Here is a 27,929-nt window from a genome sequence, read left to right on the forward strand (position 1 = left end):
GCATACATTTGCCAATCAGAGCCCAACGAAGTATATCATAGGATTTCTCAAAGATATCTTTTGAAAAAATATAGCAGGTTCACCTTGTTTCAAGCCTGCATCGACAACTGGAACATCTAACACTAGTTTAGACAAAGGAGAAACACGAGACAGAATAGAAGCAAAGGAGGGTTTCATAGAAAGAGGAGGATCATCCTTGGGATTTGCCATGGATGAAGAGGACGCTACCTAGGGTTTCATGCCATCAGCACCCAAGTAGTTAATTGAGTGACTTTCTCTTTTACTTTTCACAAAATCCTTAATCAATTCCAAACTTTCATGTATCCTCCACAATTTTAAATCTCTTTGGATTTAGTCATCTTTTTACTTTCAAATGATAGATGATTTTAAGTAAATTATTTGGCTTAGTAGTTGACAATGGTTCCCTAAATGATATAACAAAAGAACAATGAAGTTTCTTGATATGGCTTCAAGACCATGGTTCAAAGTATAGATATACAATGATACGCTGGAAGGGGTGTATTGGTACTCTGAACCTTATTTCTTTTAGTTTTCTTTTTTCAAAATTTGAGGAAGTTGGAAATAATGTTATTTAATATTCAAAACAAAGGTTTAAAAAATACTTAAAAGCGATTTATGGGTAACCTGCCAATACAATATGCATCAGCTCGTATACATTGCAAAATTTTGATCCGTGCTCGACACTCAAATTTCTTGAACCTGCATACATTTGGAACCCCCTCCCCCCAAATCAGGACCAAGTACTTGTTAGGAGCTAAAGGTAATGAAAGAAGATAATTTGCAACAGATTATTCAACTCTTGGCTTCATCAGCATTGACCATCAAAGTTGAGCTTTAAGTAACCATCCTCTACTTTTGCATGTACCAGGCTAAACACCTCAAAAAAAAATATAAAAAATTGCCTAGAGATGCTAGATTATAGGCCTTATAATTACCAAAACATATAAGCATGAAATTTGCAAGGCAATAATGCCTAGGATCCTTGACTCCATAGGATTCATGAATCACCTGAGAGTAAAAATGCAACTTCCCACGGTAGAATAGGATCAGAAGTTCCAGTGGAAGTAAACTAAGACCATTACAAGATAGACTATCAAAGAAAAGATCCGTTTTCCCATGTGAAAGTGCTTTTTTACATAATAGTATCATGGACCAGCCATGCCCACATTGATGGCTAGGCAGTAGCCTTCTTTCTTAGCAGATGTTGCAGGTTAAGAGCACTGATCTTGGAAGCAAGTATGAAGTCATTTTCTGTCAGTCCACCTGGTTTAGAACATTAGAACAGCATCAAAACCATGTTAAGAAACAAAATTTCATTCATAATGAACTTCATTAAATACTAAAGGAGCTACAAGGTTGAAAATTATTTCAAAAGTTCATTAAGATTGTATCATTCACCATAAGAGGCTATGCTCACTCGGCAAAACTGGAGTTACAGTTTTACTTCTGGAAGCATTAGAAGTTAAATTTTCTAAAAAGTAATAACTATGTTTATGTTACCAAGAGCAAATTTTGTTACTAGAAATAACCTTAGATTACATCAACATTGTTCTCAATTTATTAAAGGAGAAAAGGTCAAATCAGTTCTTTTTTTCTCTATCAGAAACAATAAAGTGAATTTTATTAAAGGATGAAAAGAAGAATCCATACAACCCAGACAAGTAAACAGAAGGGTACAAAGAGAAAAGAATTTTGCTATTCACCCCAAATTAGGGAAAAAATCCTCATCGTCCCTTGTAACCCCTGATCTGGCTAAGCCAGACTAGTTTTTCAACTCCTACCCGCCCATAAAAGCAAAAAAGAAGAAATACTGCATGAGGGACCTTTGAATAAAACAAAACATAATAGGGGAAGAAAAAAAAGGAAATGGGAATATGACAAAGAAATAAAAGAAAAAGGTAAATAGATCAGACGTGATTTTATTTTATAAGCAGACAGACTAAAAATTAGCAGTTCACTTAAACTAAAGAGGAGTTCAAAAGATGCCAATAAAGCTAAACTGTTTTTTTTTTTTTTTTTTTATGGTGAAGAAAACTTTTCATTATGATAAAAAAAGAACATAATAGGTGGTGATCAGAAATCATGGAAGAAAGAAAAAAAGAACATCATACCAGACCTAATAAGAACATGCCAAGAACCAATATCCAACAAATATAACCTGCAAAGTCCCCTAATAGGAGAGAACCAACCCTAAAATATAGTCATATAGACAATCCCCCTAAAAACACATCTACAACATTCCCTGCCTTCAAAGAGGATGCTCTATAAGCATTTTCACACAGTAAACTCCTAGTAAAATTAATAAAATTCAGCACCTCCTTATCTCAAAACACCAACCCTAAAATATAGTCATAATAGACAGTCCCCCTTCTTACATTACAACAAAAGCAGATACATCCCAAAGACTCTTAAAACCACATCTACAACATTCTCCGCATTCAAATAAGATGCTCTATAAGCATTTTCACACAATAAACTCCTAGTAAAATCAATATATTTCAGTACATCCTCATCTCAAAACACCTCCTAAAATGGATCTCCCTTCCCTTTCTAATGAAACCTTGCTCTGATAAACCTGCCTAATACATTTGCAGATACAGCATTTTTAATCCTCTTCTAATTTCTTAAAAAATTTTCTTGCATGTTCCTCACATCCAAACTCTTGCTTACTTCACTTTTAACCACTAGCAATATTTATCATTTTTATCCAAATGAACCACTCCCATCTAAAAGGATGAACTCATCTTCTTGCTGCAGTTCTATCTCACCCTTTCATGCCTAGTAATCACCACTCACTAATGTTCTTCAGTAAATCTTCAAAAGATGGTCCGGTTCTAAAACTCTTTTGCTGAATAGCATTACCTACTACAGCATTCTTATTAAGCTTTTCTGAACATAAAGCATTTTCATTAGCCCTTCCTGAAAGTAACCTCATTATAGATGCCTCTTCAACAAATATACCCTTGTTTGTCCCAAAGCTGCTCACCTCAGCCAAAGAATTATCAATGAAAATAAGTTCCTTACACCTCTCATTTCTTTCCAATATGGGACTCTACATTCTATACACTCGCACGTGCATCCCAACAATATCCCCCTAACGTGTGAGTCTTTTCCACATTGGGTTCCATATTTCCCCTCAATGAAAGCCATTATCATATTGCCAAGGCTGACATGCACCAACCAAGAGCCCTTTTTGCTCACGACCATAGGGCAGACAGTTATGGGGAACACATTCCCATAAGTGGTGTCATTATGGAAAATCAACCAATCATAAGTACCTGACCATGGGGAAGCCAACAAAACCATGGGAGTCACCATGTGCATCTATCAATATTTGCACCTGTTAATGTCAACTGTGTAGGGGTATTTAGTCTTTATATTTATGTTTAAAGTTGCTGATGTGTAATATTTCTGTTAGATGATGTGTACCATACTTAAGTGGGGACAAAGTAGTCTTTTGTTATTATGGATAGAAACATATAAATTCAATCTAGCAGACTAGAGAGAAATCTGAGTTCTCTAGTTCAAACCAGAATTTTCTTCTTCTCTATTCTCCTCTCTTCTTCTACTTCTTCTAGTCTCTCTAATATTTCTTCAACCCTAATTCTAACAGAATTCTAGTGCAGATTAGGTTTATGATATGATATCAGAGCCACAGTGACAAAATTGAATCTGCCTAGAATTCTGGTTTTCTTGCATTTGGCCTAGGGTTTTTTTATTTTTTCTTCAGCATCGGTTGAAGATAAGGGAAGGGGCTCAAAAGGAGTGGCCACCCTCTTCCCTTGGAGGTTTCTCTGCCTCCGGTCAGCAGGTTTGTGGGTGTTTGCAGTGATTCATAGGAACCCCCCCCCCTAATCAATGGTGAGAAGAGGGCTGGTTCGAGTGATGCAGTGGAGTGTTGGGTGCAGGTCAATTGTTTGGTGATTAGATAGGTGGGTTTTGTGCAGATTTCAGTGTGGATCGAATGGTTAGTGAGTTCCAAGTAGTGTGGTGAGGATTCAGGTAGTCGTGTAGTAGGGTTTTGTGCAGATTTAGTGTGGATCCAATGGTTAGTGAGTTCCAAGTAGTGTGGTGAGGATTCAGGTAGTCATGTAGTAGGGTTGTGGTGTGGAGAGTGAAGAGTTCAGTGACAAGTGGTGCTGAGTGCAGTGTGGTGAGAGGTGAATTAGAAAGGAAAAAAAATTCAGATATGAGAAATAACAGTGAAAACAAACTAGTGTGATGGTTTCCACTGACTACCTGAATGTTCAGATGACTTCTATCAAATTGAATGGGGAAAAATATGTGCCTTGGGTGAAATTTGTAGAGGTCTTTCTTAAAGCTAAGAAGAAAGTGAAGCATATAAGGGAAAAAAAACCCTCTACTGAGTCTCATGAGTATGGTGATTGGAAACAAGAGGATGCACAGATCATAACCTGGTTATGGAATAGTATGGAACCCAAGATCAGTATGAATTTCATGTTCCTTGATACAACCAAGGAGGTTTGGGACCATGCCAAGAAGAAGCTGTATTCGGGACAAAACAACACAACTAGAGTGTATCAACTTTATCAGGAATACTTTAATCTACAACAGGGTAATCAGAGTCTTGAGGAGTACTATGCTAGCATGGGAAACCTTTGCAATGAGCCGAATGTGTACCATCCCCTCACCTCTGATGTTAAAATTCAGCAACAACAGAGAGAACTAGATGTGACCAGATATTTTGTAGGACTAAACCTGAATATGAACCAGTGAGGGCACAAATACTAGGAGGGTCAGCTCTTCTATCTTTAGAAGAGGTGTTTGCTCGTCTTCGGAGGAACTCTATTGGACCTACAGAGAATTCTAGTATCTCTAACAGGTCGGCCTTTGTAGTGTCAAGAGGGGGAGGCCGTGGTGTTAGAGGTGGAGCTCGGGGAGCTCAATCTGGCCATAGTGGTAGCAGTGGACCGGTGTATGGTCATAGTGGTGGTGGTGGACCTATGTATAGTCGTGCTGGTGGGTGTATTGGAGGTTGAGATTCAAGGGGAGTTTGTGGTAGAGGATGTAGTTCTAGTCCAAGAAGATGTATGCACTATGGTATGGAAGGATATACCATCAATTATTGTTATGATTTGCATGGCCCACCTTCAACTTGGGCAAATCATGTGGTGACCAATGATAGTAGTTCTAGACAGAAGGGTCATCTAGCTGATTAGATGCCCTCTATATCCACAGATGTTCGTATAAGTGTTATAACCCTAGATCCCGACATTCCTTTGTATGTGTTGATGTTACTTTCCTTGAGTTCACTCCGTTTTTCTCGGGGTCAGGTGATGTTTCTTCTTCCTCACCACCTCCTCCTTTTCCAGTCCTACTTGAGGACCCAGTTCCACTTGTTCTGGTTGTGACCAAGTTTTTGCCTCCGGTGCAACTTCCTGTTGAACGACCACCTATTTGTCAAGTGTATGCACATCAACAACATGTACCGGCTCCTCCAACTCCATCACCATCGACAGCTCCAACAGTTGTTTCCACACCAGCTCCAACCCCAGTTTTTGATCTTGATCTTCTGATTGCTTTGCGGAAAGGTAAACAGATATTTCTAATAATGTTTCTACCACTCATCTTTTTGCTTCCCATCGCCAGTTTATCTCCTTATTATCTTCTATTACTGTGCCTACGAATGTCCAGGAAGCCCTTGCCTCTCTAGGGTGGCGCCATGCAATGGAAGAACTCTCTGCCTTAACTCATAATCGTACATGGGATCTTACCACACTTCCTCCTGGTAAGCAGGTTGTCGGTTGTAAGTGGGTATACACTGTTAAGTATTTACCTTATGGTAGTGTAGAGTGGTTAAAATCTAGACTAGTTGCCAAAGGGTATTCCCAAACATATGGTATTAACTACACGGAGACCTTCTCTCCTGTTGCTAAAATTGGTTTTGTTCATGTTGTGATATCTCTAGCTACTATGTATGATTGGCCTCTCTTTCAACTTGACATCAAGAATGCTTTCTTACATGGTGATCTACTTGAGGAAGTCTATATGGAGCAACCATCGGGGTTTGTTGCTCAAGGGGAGGATGGTAAGGTGTGCAGACTAAAGAAGGCCATTTATGGACTTAAACAGTCTCCTCGTGCGTGGTTTGGTAGGTTCAGTGAAGTGGTAAAAAAGTTTGGTATGAAACAGTGTCAGGTTGACCACTTAGTCTTCAGTCACAATTTACAGGATGGAAAGATCTTATTGGTGGTATATGTAGATGATATTGTCATTACTCGGAGTGATAGATTGGGAATTGATAAGTTGAAGATTTTTATGCAAGAACACTTTCAAACAAAAGACCTTGGTAAACTAAAATACTTCTTAGGGATAGAAGTAGCAAAGTCTAAACATGGCATTAATGTGTCAAATGAAATATGTTCTTGATTTGTTGGAAGAGACAAGGTTATTAGGTGCCAAACTAGCTGAAACACCTATGGAATCAAATACCAAGCTGAGCAGTGATATGGGTGAAGAGTTTGAAGACCCTGGAAAGTACAGGTGGTTGGTGGGTAAACTAAATTACCTAACCATTACCCGACCAGATATTTCATTTGCAGTTAGTATGGTGAGTCAGTTCATGCAGAAACCTCAGGTTCCACATTGGGATGTAGTCTAAGGATTGTAAAGTAATTGAAGGGAGCTCCTGGTCGTGGCTTGATATATAAGAGTGGAGAAAATATCGAAATAGAGGGATATATTGATGCTGAATGGGCTGGCTCTATATCTGACAGAAGATCCACCACAGGTTATTGTACTTTCCTTGTGGTAATCTAGTGACATGGAAAAGTAAGAAACAGATAGTTGTGGCAAGTAGTGCAAAAGCCGAATATAGAGCCATAGCACATACCACTTGTGAATTAGTGCGACTAAGAAATCTTCTACAAGAGATGGGATATTCAATTGACACTCCAATGAAGCTTTATTGTGACAACCAAGATGTAGTCCACATCTCTTCTAATCTGGTGTTTCATGAGAGAACAAAGCATATAGAAGTTGACTGTCGCTTTGTGAGAGAGAAGGTGTCTAGTGGAGTGATAGATACTGCACATGTTAAAACAGGAAATCAATGGGCAGACCTGTTCACCAAAGGGTTGGTTGGGTCAGGGGAGAGTGGACTACATATGTAACAAGCTGGGACTATATGATATATACTCACCAGCTTGAGGGGGAGTGTTAATATCAACTGTGTAAGGGTATTTTAGTCTTTATATTTATGTTTAAAGTTGCTGATGTGTAATGTTTCTATTAGATGATGTGTCCCATACTTAATTGGGGACAAAGTAGTCTTTTGTTATTATGGATAGAAACATATAAATTCAATCTGACCAACTAGAGAGAAATCTGAGTTCTCTAGTTCAAACCAGAATTTTCTTCTTCTCTATTCTCCTCTCTTCTTCTACTTCTAGTCTCTCTAGTATTTCTTCAACCCTAATTCTAACAGAATTCTTGTGAAGATTAGGTTTATAATAGCACCCAACCAAACATTTGGTTCTGATACCACTGTTGTGCACTAAGGGAAATCGCTAAAACTGGGGGAGCTCAAACATGCACACATGACTTACAAGAGTTGGACACCATCTTTAATGCAAAAGCTTAAGCCATTAGGTTGTGGGCCAATCATTGTATACAAGTCCCTTACATCTCTCATTTCTTTCCAATGTAGAACTCTACATTCCATACACTCACATGTATATCTCAACAATAACCCTTGAATCCCCCTTATTTTCTAAACCCTTTTTACAAAGACCAGCCCTAGAAGACCAAATAGATAAAACTTTATCCATGCAAACATAATTATCCTTCACTGCAACATCTTCATCGTTCACTTTTAAAATTTCATCAGTGATAAACCAACTTCACCTCCCTGAAAACACCCTTTTAACACAGTCCAAATCCACTCCTAGCTTTCTAATTATAACCTCAACCCCATCCTTTAACTCAACTTCAGTTATTGTCATAATAATCATCATTTACTATTAATCATGAACTGTTTTAATGTGGATAGAAAAATAAAAATGTTTTGAAGATTGAATCTTTGAATCTTTGGAACCACCACGATTTTGCCCCTATTAATCCAGATTGAAGATTAATAGGGGTGATGTGAAAGTTAATCATTATGGCTGAGGTGGCCAACTGTGTTGGAGGAACCAATCCCAGGCAATATGCAGTTAAGTTGCAGCATGTATAGCATGTAAAGTATGGTCACCGTTGAGGGGAGATAGGGACTGGTAACACTGAGGTAGGAAAGAAGGGGGGAGAACTCAAATGTTTCAAAGAGGGTACCCCAAAAAAACTCCTTAAGGGAGAAGGAGATGGGAGGCAGAGAATTGGTATAGTCGGAGAGGGCCTGATGCAAGAACCAGGAAAAACTTTTCCTATAGCAAAGTGGTGGCTGCTGGAGTTTGGCCGGAATATGGTGCGGCAGAACTGAAAATATGGGACAACAATCTGGTGATTCTCACAGATCAGAAGGGGGTGGAAGATAGAAAAGAGTTCCTAGGTTGTCTTGCGAGGAGATTCCGGTGGGGAAAAGGGATTAGAGAAGTAGAGAGTTGTGCGAAGAGAGTGTGGAGGGAGGTGGGAGGTGTAAAGGTAAAGAAAATGGCAGACAAACTTTTCCTGTTCATTTTCCAGTCAAAAGCTGAAGCCAATTGGATCTTCAGAAATGGCCTGTGGCGGTTGGGTAGAAACCAGCTACTACTCGATTAGTGGGGGGCAAGCGCAGGCTGTTTCTATCTGGAGTCGGATTCAGATTCTGTCCATAACAGTCCAATCTGGTAAGGATTTATGGCCTTCCCCTAATCCTTCGGTGCCCAAGTGTGATTATATCTATTGGAGATAGGTGTGGGGAATTCCTAGAAACAGATGACTCTCCGTAGGAGCTAGCTACCTGTGAGTGGGTCAGGATGAAAGTGTGAGGAGGTGAAAATCTACTGGAGAAAGTAGAAGTTGCAGAAGGCGAGGTACTTTTCACGACCAGAATCTGGCCTGAGATCCTCCTGACTGCTGGAAGATGGAACCAAATGAAATCGTGGAGGGAAACGGAGGACTCCAAAACCATTATTCTTGAAGATGTGGAGGAGAGTCAGTCTTCAAAGGAAGATGTGAGAGAAGCAACGATCAGCCTTCCTACGCCAAAACGAGGGAGGTTGCAGAAGTCTCAGTCGCCAGAGGCCGGTGAAGGGGGTGGAGGAAGAAGTGGGGAAAATGAACCGTCAGATCAGTATGCAGATGGATGGCCGCGACAGAGATTCGGGAACACCAAAAGAGGGGGAGATTCAAATTTTAAACATTTCTCAAGAAAGGGGGTTTATGGGGGTGGACCAATTGAAAATTCTAATTAAGGAGCGTATCGAAGAAATACAGAGGGGGAATGGAGAGGGGGACAAGCTGGCAGTTACAGAGGAAAGGAGACAGGCATCAAAAGAGGGAAACCAGGCCTACCCAAACCCAGATGAGCATACCCAAACCCGTGATCCGCATCGAAACCATCCAGTTACCAACCTGACGTGTGAAAAAGAAACCACCCAGTATGCGAAAGCCCCTAAGTGAGCCCAGGTTGGCTGGGCGAGAACAGGACAAGAGTGACCAGGTTTTTCTAGCCCCCCCCCCCCCCCAAAGAAGGTCTACAAACTTCTCTTCTACAATTGATTGGAGGTCCAATCCGCTTTCCTTCAGGCTGGAGAACACAAAAGAAGGAAGCAGATTTGCTTCCACTACCACCCAATTGCCGCAGCAAGTTCTAGAGAGCTCAATGTCAAACCAGCTCTCTTTAGTTCGGGTGGAAGAAGAACCTGAGGAGGTGCAACCGATAGCCATGATTAAGTCAGCAAAGTAAAAGGAGAACCAGTCTGTTGCTCAAGAGAGAGAGAAGTCGACGACTAAGCTGGGTAGCAGCCATAAAGAAAACAATTGTGGTAATGGAAATACCCCATCCCACATTGACAAAGAAAAAGTTGTAGCTTCGGTGACACAGGAAGATAGGTCCTCTAAACTCTCATCCTCCTCTTGGGTTTCTTCAAAACTGTTGGGTTTAGGGAAATTCCTTGGAGTTTCTTTGGAGGGCCTGGGAGATGAAACAACTAAATTTTTGGAGGGGATTGAGCTTAGGATTCTCTTGGAAAGGGGAAAATTAGCAGCAAAAAAGGGGGTACTGCTTCAAAAAAGAAAGGGAAATGATGAGATTAAATTGGGGGCTGAATGACAGGGCGGGGAGCTACAAGGGGGGGGGGGGGGGGGGGGGGGGTGCGAGGTGGGTGTTCTGGTTTTCTCTGTCTGGTTAGTTGTTAATGGATCTAAGAATGGTATCCTAGAACGTTAGAGGACTGGGTTGGGTAGAAGGAGGTTGGTGGTGTGTGATGTTGTTAAAAAAGCCAAAGCTCAAATTCTTTTGCTTCAAGAAGCTAAGCTGGAAGTGATGAATGCAACAATCGTTCAAAGTATTTGGGGGAGGGTCAGGTGAGGTGGAGGTCCAAGCCGGCAAGGGGAAGTGCTGGAGGTTTGGCCATCTTTTGGGACCCATCAATGTGCAAAATGATATCACAGGTTGGGTTCATTTTCTATTTATCTACTGCCGGAACTTGCTAATGGAAGTTATGCCAAGTGACAAATGTGTACAGTCCTACAGAAACAAGCCTTAGAATCCTGTTTTTGGCAGAATTAGTAGAGGTGAGAGGCTCCTTAACTTGCCCTTGGGTAATTGGAGGGGATTTCAATATAACCCTGTTGGTTGAAGAAAAAAATATTAGAGGTAAGAGGTCAAGAGGGATGAGTTTATTTGCTGATTTTGTAAACAACTTTGAGCTGCTTGACCTGCCGTTAGTAGGAGGAAATTTCACTTGGAAAAATAACCAGGAAAACCCAACTCTAGTCAGATTAGATAGATTTCTGGTATCAGTAAATTGGAATAAGCTCTTCCCTTATTTCAAACAAGTGATTCTCCCTATGCCAGTTTTAGACCACGCGCCAATCCAATTAATTTGTGGTAATAGGGACAGAATTAAAGCACCTTTTAAACTCAAGAATGCTTGGTTTGAAGCAATGTTTTAAAACACGGAGGCGTGACACAAGGCGTGATGCGTAGTTCAGAACGCAAGAGACGTAAGCCTCCCGAACACAAGGAGGCTTATGCCTCCTTAAGAGGAGGAAGGGGAGGAGAATGAAGAGGAAGGGGGATCTCATTTTTTCTTTATTTTTAATAAGAATCTTTTATATTAAGAAGAATAAAGTGCATAACCACTTTCTTTCTCCTTATCTTTTTTTCCCTTCCCTTTCCTTTTCTTTTCTTTCCTTTTCTCTTTTTTTCTTCTCTTTCTTTTTCTTTCCCTTCCCTTTCTTTTCCTTTCCTTTCCTTTTTTTTTTCTTTTTTCTTTTTTTATCTTTTTATATAAGATGTGCATGAAGCGCATGAGGCATACACCTCTAGCATGCCTCATGAAAAAAGTGCATGAGGTGTTGAGGCATACGCCTTAGGGCGTTTTGGAAGCACCTTGCCTGGAGAAACTCCCACGCCTTTTAAAACACTGGTTTGAAGATGCTGATTTTCTCCCTTTATTAAGATCATCTTGGTGTGAAGTGCAGGTGGAAGGTTCTAGTTCTTTTGTCTTAGCAAAAAAGTAGGTTGCAGTCAAAGGAAAGAGTGAAAATCTGGAAACTGGAAACAATTGACCTCAGAAACAGAAAAAGTGCTTGCCTTAGCCTAATTGAAGAAATTGACAGAGCAGAAGAATTGGGCCCAATGTCTGAGGAGTTAAGATTTAAGAGACTTCAGGCAAAGTCAGTTTTTGATAAATTGGCAGTCAAGGAGGAATTAAAGTGGAGACAGAGAGCTAAGACAGTCTGCCTTAAAGCAAGGGACAGGAACACTCTTTATTTCCATAAGATGGCAAATGCTAGAATCAGAACCTCTTCAATTAGCAAGCTTATATGGGAGGATAAGGTGGGAGAATCTGCTGCACAAATCAAAATAATTGCAACTTCCTTTTATAAAAACCTCTATAAGGAGAATTGGAAGTGCAGACCTCTCCCTTTAAATCTCCCCTTTAAGAGGTTGAGTGAAGGCCAAAGAAGCTCCTTTGAAAGACCTTTTACTGAGGAGGAAATTAAGTCAGCAATTAGCAATTTGGATAATGAGAAATCTCCTGGGCCGGATGGTTTTTCCAACATGTTTTATGTAAAGAGCTGGGAGTTTGTGAAGCAAGACATTCTAAATGCTTTTCAGGCCTTCCACTCAAGTTTTCTTCACTGCAAAGAAGCTTGAACAACACTTTTATCACTCTTATTCCCAAAGTTAAAGGGTCTGTGCAATTAAAGGACTTTAGGCCAATAAGTCTTCTGAACAGTTTCTACATTCTGGCTAAAGTTTTAGATGAAAGGATGAAGGAAATGTTAAATAGCGTCACCTCAAACACTTAAAGTGCTTTTGTGTCAAGTAGACAGCTCATTGATTCGGTTCTAATTGCAAATGAATTGATTGACTCTAGGAAGAGAGAGGGGATTCCTGGTTTGGTGTGCAAACTGGACATAGAAAAAGCTTACAACCATGTAAATTGGAGATGTTTAGATTGTGTCTTGGAAAAAATAAATTTTGGGTAAAAATGGAGGAACTGGATGAAAGTCTGTGTCTTCCCCAAAATTTTCCATCCTGATAAATGGACAATCAGCAGGTTTCTTTGAGAGCTCCCGTGGGGTTAGGCAAAGAGATCCCCTCTCTCTTTTGCTCTTTATTTATATTGCTGAAATCCTTTCTCTCTTCAGTCAGAAGGCAGCTGAATCTGGTTTGTGGGAAGGGTTTGCAATTACCCCAGGGGAGGAAAAAGTCAACATCCTCCAATTTGCTGATGACACCTTATGTTTCATAGATGCATCTCAGAAGCAATTGGAAAACTTATTAGGGATTCTCAGCTGGTTTGAAGTAGTAACAGGTCTGAAAGTCAACCTTAATAAAAGCCAAATTATCCCAGTGGGTAAGGTTCCTAATTTGGAGAAATGTGCCAAGGTATTGGCTTGTCGGGTGGAACAGCTTCCTATAAAATATTTGAGGCTGCCCTTGGGAGCTAAATGTTTTTCTTCAGCCATTTGGAACCCGGTAATTGAAAGATTGGGAAAAAACCTCTCATCTTGGAAAGCAAAATATCTATCTTTTTGAGGAAGAGTAACCCTTTTAAAAAGTACCCTTTCAAATCTCCCTTCTTGCTTTCTTCCCCTTTTTCCTGTTCCAGCAAAAGTGGCAAAGAGACTGGAGATTCCCCAAAGGAATTTCTTGTGGAGGGGTTGGGAGGAGGAAAAGAAGATTCATCTTGTCAATTGGAATCAAATTTGTCTACCTATGGAAGAAGGGGGGATTGGATTTAAGGAAAATCAAGGTGACAAATTTGGCTCTTCTTAGTAAATGGCTCTGGAGGTTTGCAACAGAAAGGGGAGCTTGGTGGAGAAGCCTAATAGCTGCCAAGTTTGGGGTAGAGTGAAGAAACTGGAGATCAAGAGACCCACTTCCTAATTGGGGCTGCTCTTTATGGAAAGGCATATTGGGATATTTTTCCTTGTTTAGAGAGGGTTTAAGCTTCAAAGTAGGCAAAGGAGACAGAATCAGATTCTGGAAGGATCCTTGGTGGTTGGACCACCCTTTGGCAGAAGATTTTCCTCTTCTTTTTCAGTGTGCCACCAATTAGAATGCTTCGATTGCTGACTCTTACACATTCTCGGGTAGTGAGGTGACCTGGGTACCACAGTTCAGAAGAAACCTTTTTGATTGGGAAGTGGAAGAAGTTATGAGATAGTTGGAAATTTTAGAAGCTCAGAGGATTGACTGTAATCAGGACCAGTGGACTTGGAATTGGTCAAAAGAGGGTAGCTTCTCAGTAAAATCAATGCCAGTAGATTCAATAATAGAGCTACAGTGGGGGATTTTCCATCAAAGCAGGTTTGGAATTCAGCTAGTCCCTCAAAAGTGAACTTCCTTGTCTGGACTATGGCTTTAAATAAATGCCTGTCCAGAACCAACCTAGAAAGAAGAAGCTTGCAGATCCCTGATAACTCCTGTGCTCTTTGTGAATCACACCTAGAGACTACTGATCATCTTTGTATTCACTGCCCAATTGCCACCCAGGTGTGGGACCATTTCTTATAGGCTGTGGGGATTTATTGGGTCATGCCAAAATTTGTAAAGGATGTGCTCTGCAGTTGGAAGATCAGCAATTTGAAGAAAAAAGGGAAACTAATCTGGAGTACTAACCCAGCAGTAGTGCTCTGGGCCATCTGGTTTGAGAGAAACAACAGAATATTTAACCAAAAAGTGAAAAGCCCAGAATAGATAGGGTAGGCGGCAGTCAGCAAATTGATGTCCTGGATATTTGTCACTCCAGAATTCAAAATTTTAAATGTATTCCAGCTGTTGAGATCTCAGTCAATTTGGTGTTTGTAATGGGGGGTGTCCCCATTCCTGCCTTGTCTTTGGCAGGTTTCTGTTTGTATCTCTAAATTTTTCTAATAAATTTACCTTAGCTTTTCCAAAAAAAAAACACCCAAGTGGGTTCGATTATAAAATATTTGAAATTTAAATTGTTTGGTATGTCCTGTTTGGACAGCCCAATTGGATTGCCAATTTGAGGGTTTTAGGCTCTTAGGTGGTCCAATTTAATCCCTACTGCTTTAGGATCTAGATCTAGATCTTTGGGCAGTTTGCTTCAATCCAGAAAGCAGCAAAATCAACAAAACCCTATCCCAACTTTTGGACAGCATGGTTTGCAATGTTGACAATATTTGGCAAAATATCCCCAATATGTCAACAATATTTCACATTTCATTGATAGACTATATATTTAAAGTTCAAAATTTTAGAATATTATTAAAACCTTTCAATATTTCATTAAAACTATCATAATTTTTTAAAAATATTTTCCTAAAAGAACCAATAGGGAATTAGTGATTGGAAAATTGGCTTGCTACTTCGATATGATTCACTTACTAAATCACTATAATTCAAAAGAAAAAGAAAAATGCATTAACTACAAAAGAGTATTCTCAACCTAATCAAAACATATAGTAACAGTAAAGACAAAAGTTAAAATGGCAAGAAATTGACATATATAGAGAAGAGAAGATAGCTAAAGACCAAAAGGGAGAAAAAGAGAAGCATACCTATTACAATCGCTTAATTTTTCCCCGTTGGATGTATACAATTTTTTTTGTTATGGTCTTTTGAGCCTTAAATGTGCAATTATATTTCTTCTAATGATCACTTGAAGGTTTATTAACTAATTTAGGCCGTGTTTGGCATCACTTTGGAGAATTGGTTCTGGCAATTTTGGCAATTCTCCGGACAAGAATGTTGTTTGGCAGTGCTTTTTCTCAAAACCAGATTCCATCCTGGATGGAAAAATCACACCAGATTCCCATTTCTTTGAAGTGAATTTTTTTTCACTTCTAGGTATGAATTCTCTTACACAGGTGATTCTCATTACGTCCATTTTAATTTAACAAACATGCGTGACCAATACACACATGAAAGCAAGGGCAATAGTGTAATTTCTCACACAAAACATAAGAAGGCACGGATATTTCCTAGATTGAATCCATTTTCATAGAATGTTACCTCTTCTCAATGGCTCATATGACAGTGGTTTGTATCTCATGTTTTTTTTTGTTAGTAATCGATTTATACATGTTCATCTTCGTTGTCTTCTGCTTTCCTTTCATTGCCTTTCTCAGAAAAATGAAGAAGTCTCCTTGGTTCAAGCCAGCAAGTTGTTTCAATTTAGAAATATTCTTTGGAAAACACAAACAAGTCATCTCTCAGAGATGAAAAAATGCCTAAACTCTACATTTAGAATACTTCTTTGAAAATAAAAGAAAACAGGAACAGTGGATGAGAATTTCAGGAGAAAAGTGACATTTTCAAACCATTATTTCCAAACCTAATTCTGATTCTATGAGCGGTTTGAATTTTATTGGAAATACCTGATGGTGGTTTGCAATCTCTTTGTGAAAGATTATGATTTTATTGGAAATACCTGGCGGATCTTTGTTCTCTATTTTCAAAGAAAAAATATGTTTCTTTGGTGTCATCAAGAATCCTGACATTTTCAAATCCTCTTTTGGGATCAAAACCTCATTTTTATTGTTCATTTTCTTGGATCTTTTTCTCAGATGTATCTGGAATTTGAGACCTTTTAGTGGGTGCTTCATGCAGCTTGAAGGAGAGACCCGCTCTTAGTATGTTGTGTTTTATTGGAAATACCTGATGGTGGTTTGCAATCTCTTTGTGAAAGATTATGATTTTATTGGAAATACCTGGCGGATTTTCTTTGTTCTCTATTTTCAAAGAAAAAAATATGTTTCTTTGGTGTCGTCAAGAATCCTGACATTTTCAAATCCTCTTTTGGGATCAAAACCTCATTTTTATTGTTCATTTTCTTGGATCTTTTTCTCAGATGTATCTGGAATTTGAGGCGTTTTAGTGGGTGCTTCATGCAGCTTGAAGGAGAGACCCGCTCTTGGTATGTTGTGTTTTTGACACTCCATCAAGTTCTTGGTCTTATTTTTCCAAATGCTTTATTGACTTATCTCTTCTTATGCTCATTCCCTTCTCCTGAAGTTCTCCAGATCTAGAGTTCCCTTCTCAATGGCTCGTTCCTAAACTTAATTCTGATTCTAAGAAAAATGTGTCCCAAACGCTTACACATATATTATCAGAACCATGAAGAGCTAGAATCCATTATTTTCTGGATGGATCCTGAAAATGAGAATTATTAGAATTGATGCCAAACAGGCCCTTAATGCTTCTAGAAAACTTTATTGCTTTTAGATTTTCCAAATACCTTAGCGAAATATCTCTGATATTTCCCCAACTCTACATGGTGAAATGTTCATTGATATTGATATTACAAACCACGTTTTTTTTATGAATAATAATAAGTTTATTGATTCAGAAGCAAATTAGAGTGAGTTCATACATCATCCCAGTGAGAGGCGCGAGCTGCAGCCCCTCCTTGAAACTTACAAGTAAACTAGGAAAGAAAAACAAGAATCACAACTGAGCCCAAAATAATTCTTCCCTATTTACCCCTTGCTTAGCTAACACATCTGACAAGGTATTTGTTGATCTCCCCCCCCCCCACTGTACAGTGACCAACATATTCCTTGTCAACCAACTAAATTTCTTCATTTCATTCTTGTATCGCCACATAGCCTCTTCAGAATTTTTCAACCAACCCACCACCACTTTGGAATCCCCCTGGATTATTAGTTGTTGTACCCCCAGCTGGTTTGCAAATTGGACCCCTTGTACAACAGCTAAAAGTTCTGCCCTGATGGAATTCCCAATTCCCAAAGGACTTGAGTAGAGCAACAAAATCTCTCCCTTCTCATTTCTCAAAGCACCCCCCACTCCGGATAATCCTGGATTACCCATGCTGCTTCCATCAAAGTTCAACTTAATTGAGCCTTCGGGTGGAGGAGACCAGCTTATAATTGATTTGGCCTTTAAAGATGAATACCTTGCTACAGCTGACCAATTTCTCCAAATGTCATTAAAGGAGAATTGATGAAAGATTTCCAAGGTCTTCAGCCAATGTATTGCCCTGTTTAACACACAGTCTTTCAAATCTTGGCTGTTCCTTTCCTTATCTTGAAAAATTCTGAGATTCCTCTCTTCCCAAAGAGTCCAAGTCAAAGCAGCATGAGCACATCTCCACATAATTCTCCCTATTTTTGTAAGCCAATAAAAGGTAGAATGGTTGAAGAGCATGTGAACTTCTGCTGGTAGACTCCAACTACCCCCAAACAACGAAAGTAGCCAAGCCCAAAGGTCTACAGAAAAGGGACAAGATACTAATAGATGGTAACAATCCTCACCGTGAGCTCTACAGAGGATACACCAATTAGGAGAAATACAGAGAAAAGGTCTTCTCTTTTGTAGGTTGTCTAAAGTGTTTACTTTCCCATGGAAAACATCCCAACAAAAAGCCATAATTTTTGGGGGGACTGGCCTACACCAAATTTCTTTTGACGAAAAGGGTTGGTGAGTAGAAAGTTGAGAGATGGACTTGAAAAAAGAAGCACATATTACAAACCATGTTGGGCAGTATCATCCAATCCAGTCTGGATTATGGACTTGATACATTCTATGTAGTGTTTAATTTTATATGTCCCATACAATGCTTAATTAATTTTTTTATTTCTTTGGCAAGGTATGTCAGAGAATTAGAAAAACACAAAACTTTCAGTAGAATGAAGTCATTACTCAATTCTTACAAAAAAATGAAATCATTACTCAATCACGAAATAACTTTACTAATAACTAATCCTTACCAACTGAATGTGTCCATATTTCAATTTTCACATTGTTCCATCCTACAAGATGAAGGTCAGGATGATGGCCTGCATTGAGAACAAAAAGATCATTGTTTACCATAAATTGAAAACAGAAAATCCCATGCAACTTCTTAGGATGCAGTGATGCATACCACAAAAGATATACATTTGAGACAGCATGACAAAATACCATGTTCATTTTGTAAACCTCTCAAATCACATTTCCTCTACTACTACACTGATATGTAATCAAATATTCTCTGTTTGGAAGAACATATTTCAAATGGACTGATATCTTTAATCTAAGACACATTTATCATGTCTGATACTTGGAATGTTCATTTCAATAGGCTAGAATTATTATTTCCATCTGCCAGTAGATGGAATAAGCGTGAAAGTCATCTCTCTCAAAGTATGCCCTACATTGCACCATGCCAGTTCCCAATTTGTGCAGTCATTGAAAAATAAAAGCAAAAAGAGGTTACAAACAATGTTGCCAAAAACCTACAATATACACTATGATTCACAGTTTGAATGATGAAAGTTTTGTATGGAGGTTGGATGCTTATTGACTATTATATAAAGTTCTAAGTTGGCAAGGCATGGCCTCTCTTTCTGCTGCTGTTATACTTTCTGTTCTCTTCCATGATTAGAGTTAATCACCTCCATATGTCTTCTATACATTTATTGTCCTTTTAATTTGTTTACCCATCAAGATAAAGGATAAAAAGGAAATAGAAAAGGAAGGTGATATGAGCACACAAGCACAATATTGAAGTGAGACATGTATGGCAATTTGTCTTGTCAGCATGCACAACAATATATATATATAGAGATAAACAATACATGCCTTGTCAGCATGGCTCTCCTTTGAGGAAATTTATTTATCTATTTTCTCTTTTTTACATTTTTCTTATTTTTTTACTATAGAAATATAAAAAAGAATTATGTCATCAGTAAACTGTACACTATTATCAAGACAAAGTAGTCACATAATTAAGAGAGAGAGATATTATATTATTAATTATAGAAAGAGATAGAGAAAGAGAGAGAGAGGGAGGGAGGGAATAATAATACAACATAATACAATAAAATATTAATTTAAAATATTAACTTAAATGGGTTGAGGCTAAAAAATAAAAGTATTATTCTAAAAAAATGTTAATTTAAAATCCACTAAACTTCCACTTAAAAATAATAAATATTAATAAAACTAAGTAAAAATTAAAACACTTTTATCTTATAATAGTTAAAAAATTTAAGAAATTTTGGTTTCCTTAAGATGTTAATTAAAAATATTTCAATTCCACTTAAAAATCAAACTTAATAAACACTAATAAAAACAAGAAACTTAAATACAAAAAAAAAATATTAACAGATAGTTTTAATAATATTATGATTAATATCTATTGGACATAATAAACATGGGTTTGATATATTGCACATAGAACCCATGTTCTAATGTTGTATCATGTTCTGTTTATTCTGTTTATTTTATTAAATAGCTTAGTATTAATGCATTTTAAATTAATTAATAATATTATTAAAATTAATAATTTTTATGAGTTGGGACCTTTATTGTGCATAGTGCAAATACTACATAAGAGACTTATATAAAACAAAGGACCCGTTAACAATGATATAAAAATAAAAATTAATGAAAATTTAAAATCCATTTAGATTCCATTTAAAAAATGTGGGTTGGACTTGGACTAACTCGACTCAAATGGAAATGCCTTAAGGCTCCTTGCAGTTGTTGTGACCCAATTACAAATTATCGTATAGCATGAGATGAGGCCTATATATGTAAGTGTAACATGTACAACAGTGTAGTTACAATGCAAGGAGTAGGGGTGCAACTTGGGCAAGCCCAACCCGATCTTCAACTGACCCAACCTGCATTTTATGCATAGGTTGAGCTTTTATTTTCAGTCCTCAGGTTGGACTTGGGCCAAAAACCTTGGGCTTTTCTATTTTTGGTGTTGGGCTTGGCACTAGCTTCTAGGTAGTTCTAGCTCGTCTTAAACCCAACTTGACCTTATACTAATCTAAATCTAGCCCAACTATACAAAAGCAACTTTTTAGTGACTTTACCCAACTTAAACCTAACATGTTTATTAATAAAACAACAAAAAAGAAGAAAATCTTAGTTTCAAAATTAAATCTTATAATTTGATATGCATTTAAATTTCATTTAAAAAAAATAAGATGATACTACAAATTTGTTGACAAAATTAAAAAAAATAATAAAATTATTAGTTCTAAACTTAATTATTATTAATTTAAAATCCCCTAATCCATTAGGAATGTCACAATGCTCCTTCTTGGGGTGCAAGTTGTGCGGATTGGGTCAGGTTGAGGGTCAACCCAAGCCCAACCTAAGTCTCAAACCTCAAATCCAGGCTTGGCCCAACTCAAAGTTATGCCCGAGTTTACCAACCCAGCCCCAACAAAAACTTGACCCAACATCACGAGCTGGGCTTAGGCTTGGACGTGTTTAGCTTTGTAGCCCAATTTTCAAGTAGAATAGATTGGTAATGTGTCAATATGTATATCATAAAATGTTGGGTAGGTTCATATTGAGTCGGGTCGGGCTAGGGCTACTCAATAGCTCAATCCAAGCCCAACCTAAGTTTAGGTTAGGCCTGAGATTTTTAGCCCAAGCCTGGCTTGAAGTTCGAAAACTCAAGCCCAATATGTGCAAAAGCTTTCATTGAGCTAAGTTTAGGCTAGGGCTACTCAATAGCTCAATCCAAGCCCAACCTAAGTTTAGGTTAGGCCTGAGATTTTTACCCCAAGCCTGGCTTGAAGTTCTAAAACTCAAGCAAAATATGTGCAAAAGCTTTCATTGAGCTAGGTCATGATCAGGTTAGGCCCATCCAAGTTGCACCTGTAACTCCTTTCATCTCAAATTCTTTTAACAAAGCCCATGCATCGCACAGGTCCCCGCTAGTGTAAAACTTATATAAAGAAAAGGGATAGGTAGACATTCACAACAATTTACAATTTAAGATTCAACCTTGGAACAGCTATGAGCCTATGATAATAGAACCTTCTAAAAATCTTAGAATTCACAAATTGAAAGCAATACTACAAGCTGATTAAGTGGCCAGCCATCCAGGGCACTCAACTTGGAGAATATATTGGTGGAAGTCGATAGTAGCGGGGTGTCTGAAGAACAACAATGCAGGAATTTGGAAGTGCAAACACACCATGAAGGAAACTAAGCAGCTGGCTAGTGAGCTGGTGATGCAGGAGCTGAAGAGTCAAAATTGGAATTTTATGAAATTTTATGTATTTCTGTATTTTTTTTACAGTAGGGGTATTTTTGTCATTTTGCAATTTCCTATGGGGTCCAATGATAGGGTTTAATTTGTCTGGTTATAGTTTATTTATGTTTAAAATTTTAGAGTCATTGCATAAGTAGGATTAGCATTATTAAGTTTTCTTTGAATTGAAATAGGATATGACAGCTTAGTTTGAGTCCTACTATGATTATTGTGTCTAACAGTTTGACTCCTAGGACTATTATGAGTCTAACAGTTTGACTCCTAGGATAATTATGAGTTTAGAGTCTATAAATATGTATGGACGTTTTACACAAAGAGAAATGAAGTTTATGAGTTTTCTTCAGCTTATGCTAAATATGGTGAGTGATTCCCATGCCCTAGAGTGATTCTAGGCACCCTGTGAGTGATACCAGGTATTTTCTCTCTTCTTTCTCTCCCTATTTTCTCTCTAATTCCTTCAAGAAACCATAACAGCCATCAACAGCAATAAAATTCTGATCAAAGAAGATCATTCAACATTCTCTAAGGACTAGAACTGAAATAACAAAATACCTTCGGCTTCAGCAACATCAGCTACAGCCTGAAATAACTCTAGCCCTTTGGTAAAAGCCTTCACTTTCCATGATTGACTCAGCTTCAGGATACCACCTTCATTTACCAGATTCCACTCTGGTACCTAATAATATATGAGTTGAGAATGGTTACTTCAAATACAAAAGGAAGCACACAAGAAAGATAGAGATTTGAAATGAACCTTTGTTATTAGCTCATTAGCTGCTTGTTCAGTCATGGGCCGAATATCCTTTGAGTCACATGGTACACACTTCTTCAAAGACAGATCTAAATTGACCATAAAACTGTATCAGATGGTAGGAACCACCACTTTTTCATATATGCATATTACTATCAAACTATAAGCACAATAAAAACCAAAAGACAGTGCAGGCACAAAGTGATAGTGTGATACATTCTTGAATAGGTTGGGCACCAAGTAGGGATATAAATGTAAACAAACACATGCATTTTAAACATCTATAGGTATACTGTATAAAGTGGGCATACATTATAGAAGGGATTGAAGATAAAAACTTCTCTATCAAAGAATTCATACCTTGGTCAAACTTGTCCTTATAGTCCTTCCTAATAACTTCATATGACTAATAAGACCTCAATCTAAATTAGAAAAATTAACCAAGACAGATAACATAGATAAAAGACCTCAATGATAAATTAAAAAGAATAAAATAAAATTCGGGGCATATATGGGATAGATAATAAATTATCTCTTTAAGTGAAGGGTACATCAAGAAACCAATAAAGATCAAAGGTGACAACCAGCTCGCTGGTAACATCTCCTGCTGGTTGTAGCCTAGACCCGGGACCAAATACTGCCTTCATCAGGGTTTGGGGGAGGGTTACTGCCTACCCCAATTGTATTATCCATTTTCGTAGCAAAAAAAGAAACTAATTAAGCTTCCAAATGAATTGAAACTTTGTCTGCACTCTGCAGGACCTGATAGAAAACCTTCTGGAGTATCCATCCCATTTGGAAAGACCTAAGGTCCCTCAAAACCTGCAGCATAATCTTCTTGATTGCTGATACATTCTTCTGACATGTGTTAAATGTCATCTAAATACAGCATTTTCCCGGTAAACAGGTAAAGGTGTCCCAAAATCCAAGGCAATCCCACCCCTTGGACAGAACAATTAAGGAATATTTTAATGAAAGAACAAGGACAGATATAGAGGTAAGAATAACAAGAAATAATTAAGAATTAACCATGAATGTTACTAGATAAGATCAGTCGGAATTCATCTATGAATAACTTTAGTGAGTAATGTCAAATTCATCAGAGAAACTCCTGGATTGCACTATAAAATGGTGTTGACAAAACGGTGAAATTCTTTAGAGATAACCTAAAACACCGACAATGTTCAAAGGGATTTTCAGTAAAATATAGGCTGATTGAATATAAATGTACATTTTAATCAATATCTAGAGCAACTTGTAATATAGTATTGTGAAATAACCAAAATTTCATGGTGAATAAGCTAAAGAAAACATATTCCTAAATGTCCAATTATGCATGTTTATGCCATGCCTTTTAAAAATGGATGCACAGATTTGTGCAAGTCAAAATCAATCTAACCACAAAATTACACTACATAAATACAAAGTTGATAAGGAATTTGCAAGGAAAATTAAAGGTCTGACACAGGTAGAGAATCAATTTCAAAACACCCATGTAAAATATTTCAAACATTTGGAACCATAGCTGTCAAGGTGCAGCCTAGGTGTCACCTAAGCAACAAGGTGTCCTTGGTTGAGCACCTTGCCTGAACACCATGGCTATAAAATAGGCACCCACCTAGATGACCAAAATCACAAGGAAGGCGCTTTATTGTAATATTACAACTATAGGTATATATTACTATTATATGTGTCAATGCATCTTATCATAATATATGTTGAACAACAGTAAAAGGTTTTATTGTAATATATGTGAAAAGCTCCTCACCATCAAAAAGGTGGGTAGCGGTATTCAAGTACGAAGAACAGAAATCTGTTGACCAAAAACTATTGGTTCATACTTTCAACATTTTATAATTGACCCCCAAGCCTAGTGTTCCACATGCAATGCTGTTTTGTGACCCCAGCCCTGGCTAAATAACATACCAAACCATTGGCCTCTCTAGGGGTCTACCTGAACATGCAGCTAGGTTGGAAGCTAGAGCCGTCACTTAATGCTAAATAACATACCCAGCCATTTAATGACAACTTCACAGTCTCCTTCCACTTGTAATGTTCCTCCACCCTTCCATGCCCACATACATCAGACCTCATATTAGAGCTAGCAGTTCTTCCCCGTAACCAATTGGTCCAAAATAAATTAGCAAAATATTTTCACATGTCTCTAATCACACCCCTGATGCCTGAATATGTTATATGTATAAAATATTCTTAGTTTAAGGATTTGACCACTAAGTATTTGCATTTTAAGAATATAAGCCACCTTGAGAAATAGCCATGCAGTTACAAGTCTTTGCATTTTGACTGAATATGTGCTTTTTTTTATAAAAATAGTTGTTTTATTTATCAAGAGTAACAAGCATATACAACATAGAGCTCCCAACAATGAGGCGCAAGGTGCAGCCTCTAGACTATATCATAAGGCTTACAATTGAGCCCAAAAGAGATGATTCCTATGTACCCCTTGTTTGGCTAAATAATCTGCCAGCCCATTTGCCGATCTTCTTTCCCATTGAACTGTGACTAAGATATTTGATGTTAGCCACTTAAATCTCCTCAAAGCCCCCCTGTAGGGCTAGGTTGCTATCTCTGGCTCTTTTAGCCATCCAATCACCAATTTGGAGTCACCTTCAATCATGAAATGCTCCACTGCCAGCTCTTTTGCAATTTCTGCTCCTTGTAGGATAGTTTGGACTTCTGCGTTAACTGAATTTCCCCCCCAATAGGACCAGAAAATAGAGAAACAATCTGGCCCTCAGCATTTCTGAAGACTCCCCAATTCCAGATCGCCCCGGGTTTCCCAAGCTGTTGCCATTGAAATTTAATTTAATCACACCTACCTCAGGAGGCTTCCACTCCACCAAAGGCCTGTTACTAACATCAAAACTTTTGGCTACTTTCTCCCAATTCTTTCTTATATCATTGAAAGAGAGGGTTGAGAACAGGTCCAAAGACTTTACCCAGTTTATGACCCTACTTAAAATACTTTCCAAAACACAAGACTGATCCCTCTCCTTGTCTGAATATGTGCATTGTTACATGTGCTTAGGGGCAGGATGACTGGAACCCATCTAACTTTGCATCTTTGGAAAGGTCAGAAAAATAATGATGGACTCTCCAGAAGAAATCAAGAAATATGACAACAGATGTAGTAGGTTTTATTGACCTCTTCATACAATTTTTGTTCTTTCTACTGCATGGTTATGTTTTATTGAATCACACAGTAAGGCCTTGAAATGTTAAAGCTGTACTCTGGGAAGGGGTTCTGTTTAAGGCATCTTTCTGCTCCTTTAGAAAATATAACAGATTTCAACCACATCGAGCTCTAACTAATTCAACATTTAACAATTTTTCAACCCAACCTAAGTTTGAACCTGTAGTAGCAACAAATAGGTACCAATCCTAACCAGATATTTGGAAATGGAAACATAAAAATTACAAAAAGAAAAAATTGGAAACCATCATTGAACATTAAGGTCAACTGGGGAAGTTCAGGTTGTGGGATATAAAGAAGAAAAACATCACATGACACTAGATTCAACTAAAATATAGAAAAAAACTAAAGATCACAATGGAACCGGATGAATGATTGCTTAAACATCACAGTTCAGATAGTAAAAAGTTAGCACGCACCTTCAGCTGTACAAAAAGTTCTAAACCCATAAAATGAGTTTTTATTTGATGACACTTTCACATGGCCCTGATGAATCTCAGTTTCTCGAAAGATTGAGCTGTATATAGATATAAAATTTCATCTCCACGATCTGGAAAAAAAAATAAGAAAAGAAAAAGTACTAGATAGAAGGTGGAATAGACGATGCAAAAGAAAAACAAACAAACCCAGCTATAAGAAATTGTTACAATCCATTTGTCCCATGTTGGTAGTATGGGATGCTAATGTGAGGTTATCCCACATTGGTAGTATGGGATGCTATTGTGGGGTATATATGTGCTTGGGTTTCGTCCATCTAACAGCTAGCTTTTATGGGTGAGTTCTCCTAATGCACATAACAAATGGTATCAGAGCCTACAATAATGCCTCCCAGTTGCAATCGTGTGGCACAGGTGGTGACGTTGGTATTGCAATTTCGGCTGGGACTAAGTGGACTAGTGCAAAGCCAGCCTGCATGGCGCTGGGACTGCGGAGCATGGTGGAATGTTACGATCCATTTGCCATATGTTGGTAGTATGGGATGTGAATGTGAGGTATCCCACATCAGTAGTATGGGATGTTGTTGTGGGTATAAATAACAGCTAGCTTTTAGGGGTGAGTTCTCCTAACACACATAACAGAAATAGATAGAAAATGAGACCACAGTACCTCATCACTGTGAGTTAAGAAAAACAAGAGTGCAAATCATAAATATTTTAAGTTAGTAGATTCAGCTATAAGATGTTTTCGAAAAACATAACAGGATCAGTAATTATAATATTGGCAGTAATGCGTCTGTCCACATCAACTAAAATTCCGAAACAGAGGACCATCAAACCCAGATAGAAAATTATAAACACGAGAAAAAAACAAATAACAGGGAAAGCCAGTTTGAAATCTAATCTTTGAACATCTAACATATATTTAGCTACCATCAACTAAAATTCCGATACCGATACAGAGGGCCATCAAACCCAGCTAAAAATTATAAAAACGAAACAAAAAGAAAAAGAATAAGAGAGAAACCCAGCTTGAAATATAGCCTGTGAACATCTTGCAGATATTTAGATAGTCACAACAAATTTTTCAAACCAACCATCCCCATCCATATCTGATCAAAATATTAACCAGAAGAAACAAATCCATAAATTAAACCCTCATAAACTTTGTAGCCGAAACCAACCAGTTCCAGATTTTTCTAGTCACAAAAACGTCTATCTATAAGATCAGAATGATGGGAAGAAAAATCGCATTAACATCACAAACGAACTGGGCATTTCTGTTATAATACTAAACCGACAAGGAAACTGATAGGAAAGGTAGGAAATCAAGGTGGGTCATGTAAAGAAGTACCGCCCATGAGCTCCAGAGGAGATATATTTTCTGAAAAGGGATGTCACTGGCAGCTGAAGACACCAAAACAAAACAAAACACTGAGCGTGGAATATCTCAGAATACCACAAAGTAAGATCATTTATTTATTGATGTTCATATTTCATGGTTCATACCCTGGAGCAGGAAGGAGAGAGGAGGCACGTTTGCAATATTCGATTCATTTGATGAAAACTGAAAAATTACTTTTGGGGACGATTTAAGTCTTGACTGGCGACAAGCACGTTAGGGGTTAGACGGTTGGGACTTGGGACTGAGAGCGCTGCAAATTGGACGGGTTGGGCTGGCCGGCTGGGTTTACAAGTTACGATCAACCAAAGCTAGGGCTGTGAATGGGCCGGTTCTACCCAATAGACCTGACCCGTGCGAACCAGGTATAGTGTATGGTGTTCCAGTTCTATCGATGGGTTGGTTCTGGTTTGTAGTTTTCTGTCTGGATTATTATAGGCTGGGGACTGATTTTGGCTGTCCCAACCGATTCAGACTCGAACCGATTATATAAATA

The 27,929-nt window shown here is 38.1% G+C and overlaps 1 protein-coding gene across 1 annotated transcript; it reads right to left on the reverse strand.

Moving 5' to 3' along the window:
• Positions 1-809: 809 nt before the first annotated feature.
• Positions 810-27,690, reverse strand: LOC148866981 (Transcriptional coactivator/pterin dehydratase). The gene is made up of 7 exons (XM_088977546.1): positions 27,541-27,690; positions 27,386-27,438; positions 26,014-26,111; positions 22,384-22,469; positions 22,182-22,305; positions 18,337-18,405; positions 810-1,284 (listed from the first exon to the last, which is right to left on the reverse strand). Exons 1-7 carry the CDS (start codon positions 27,586-27,588, stop codon positions 1,196-1,198), a joined length of 567 nt encoding a protein of 188 aa, XP_088833672.1. The 5' UTR covers positions 27,589-27,690; the 3' UTR covers positions 810-1,195.
• Positions 27,691-27,929: the final 239 nt, after the last annotated feature.

This window comes from Nelumbo lutea, chromosome 3, assembly GCF_056320005.1.
Source record: "Nelumbo lutea isolate HS-2025 chromosome 3, American lotus-T2T, whole genome shotgun sequence".
NCBI lineage: Eukaryota > Viridiplantae > Streptophyta > Magnoliopsida > Proteales > Nelumbonaceae > Nelumbo > Nelumbo lutea.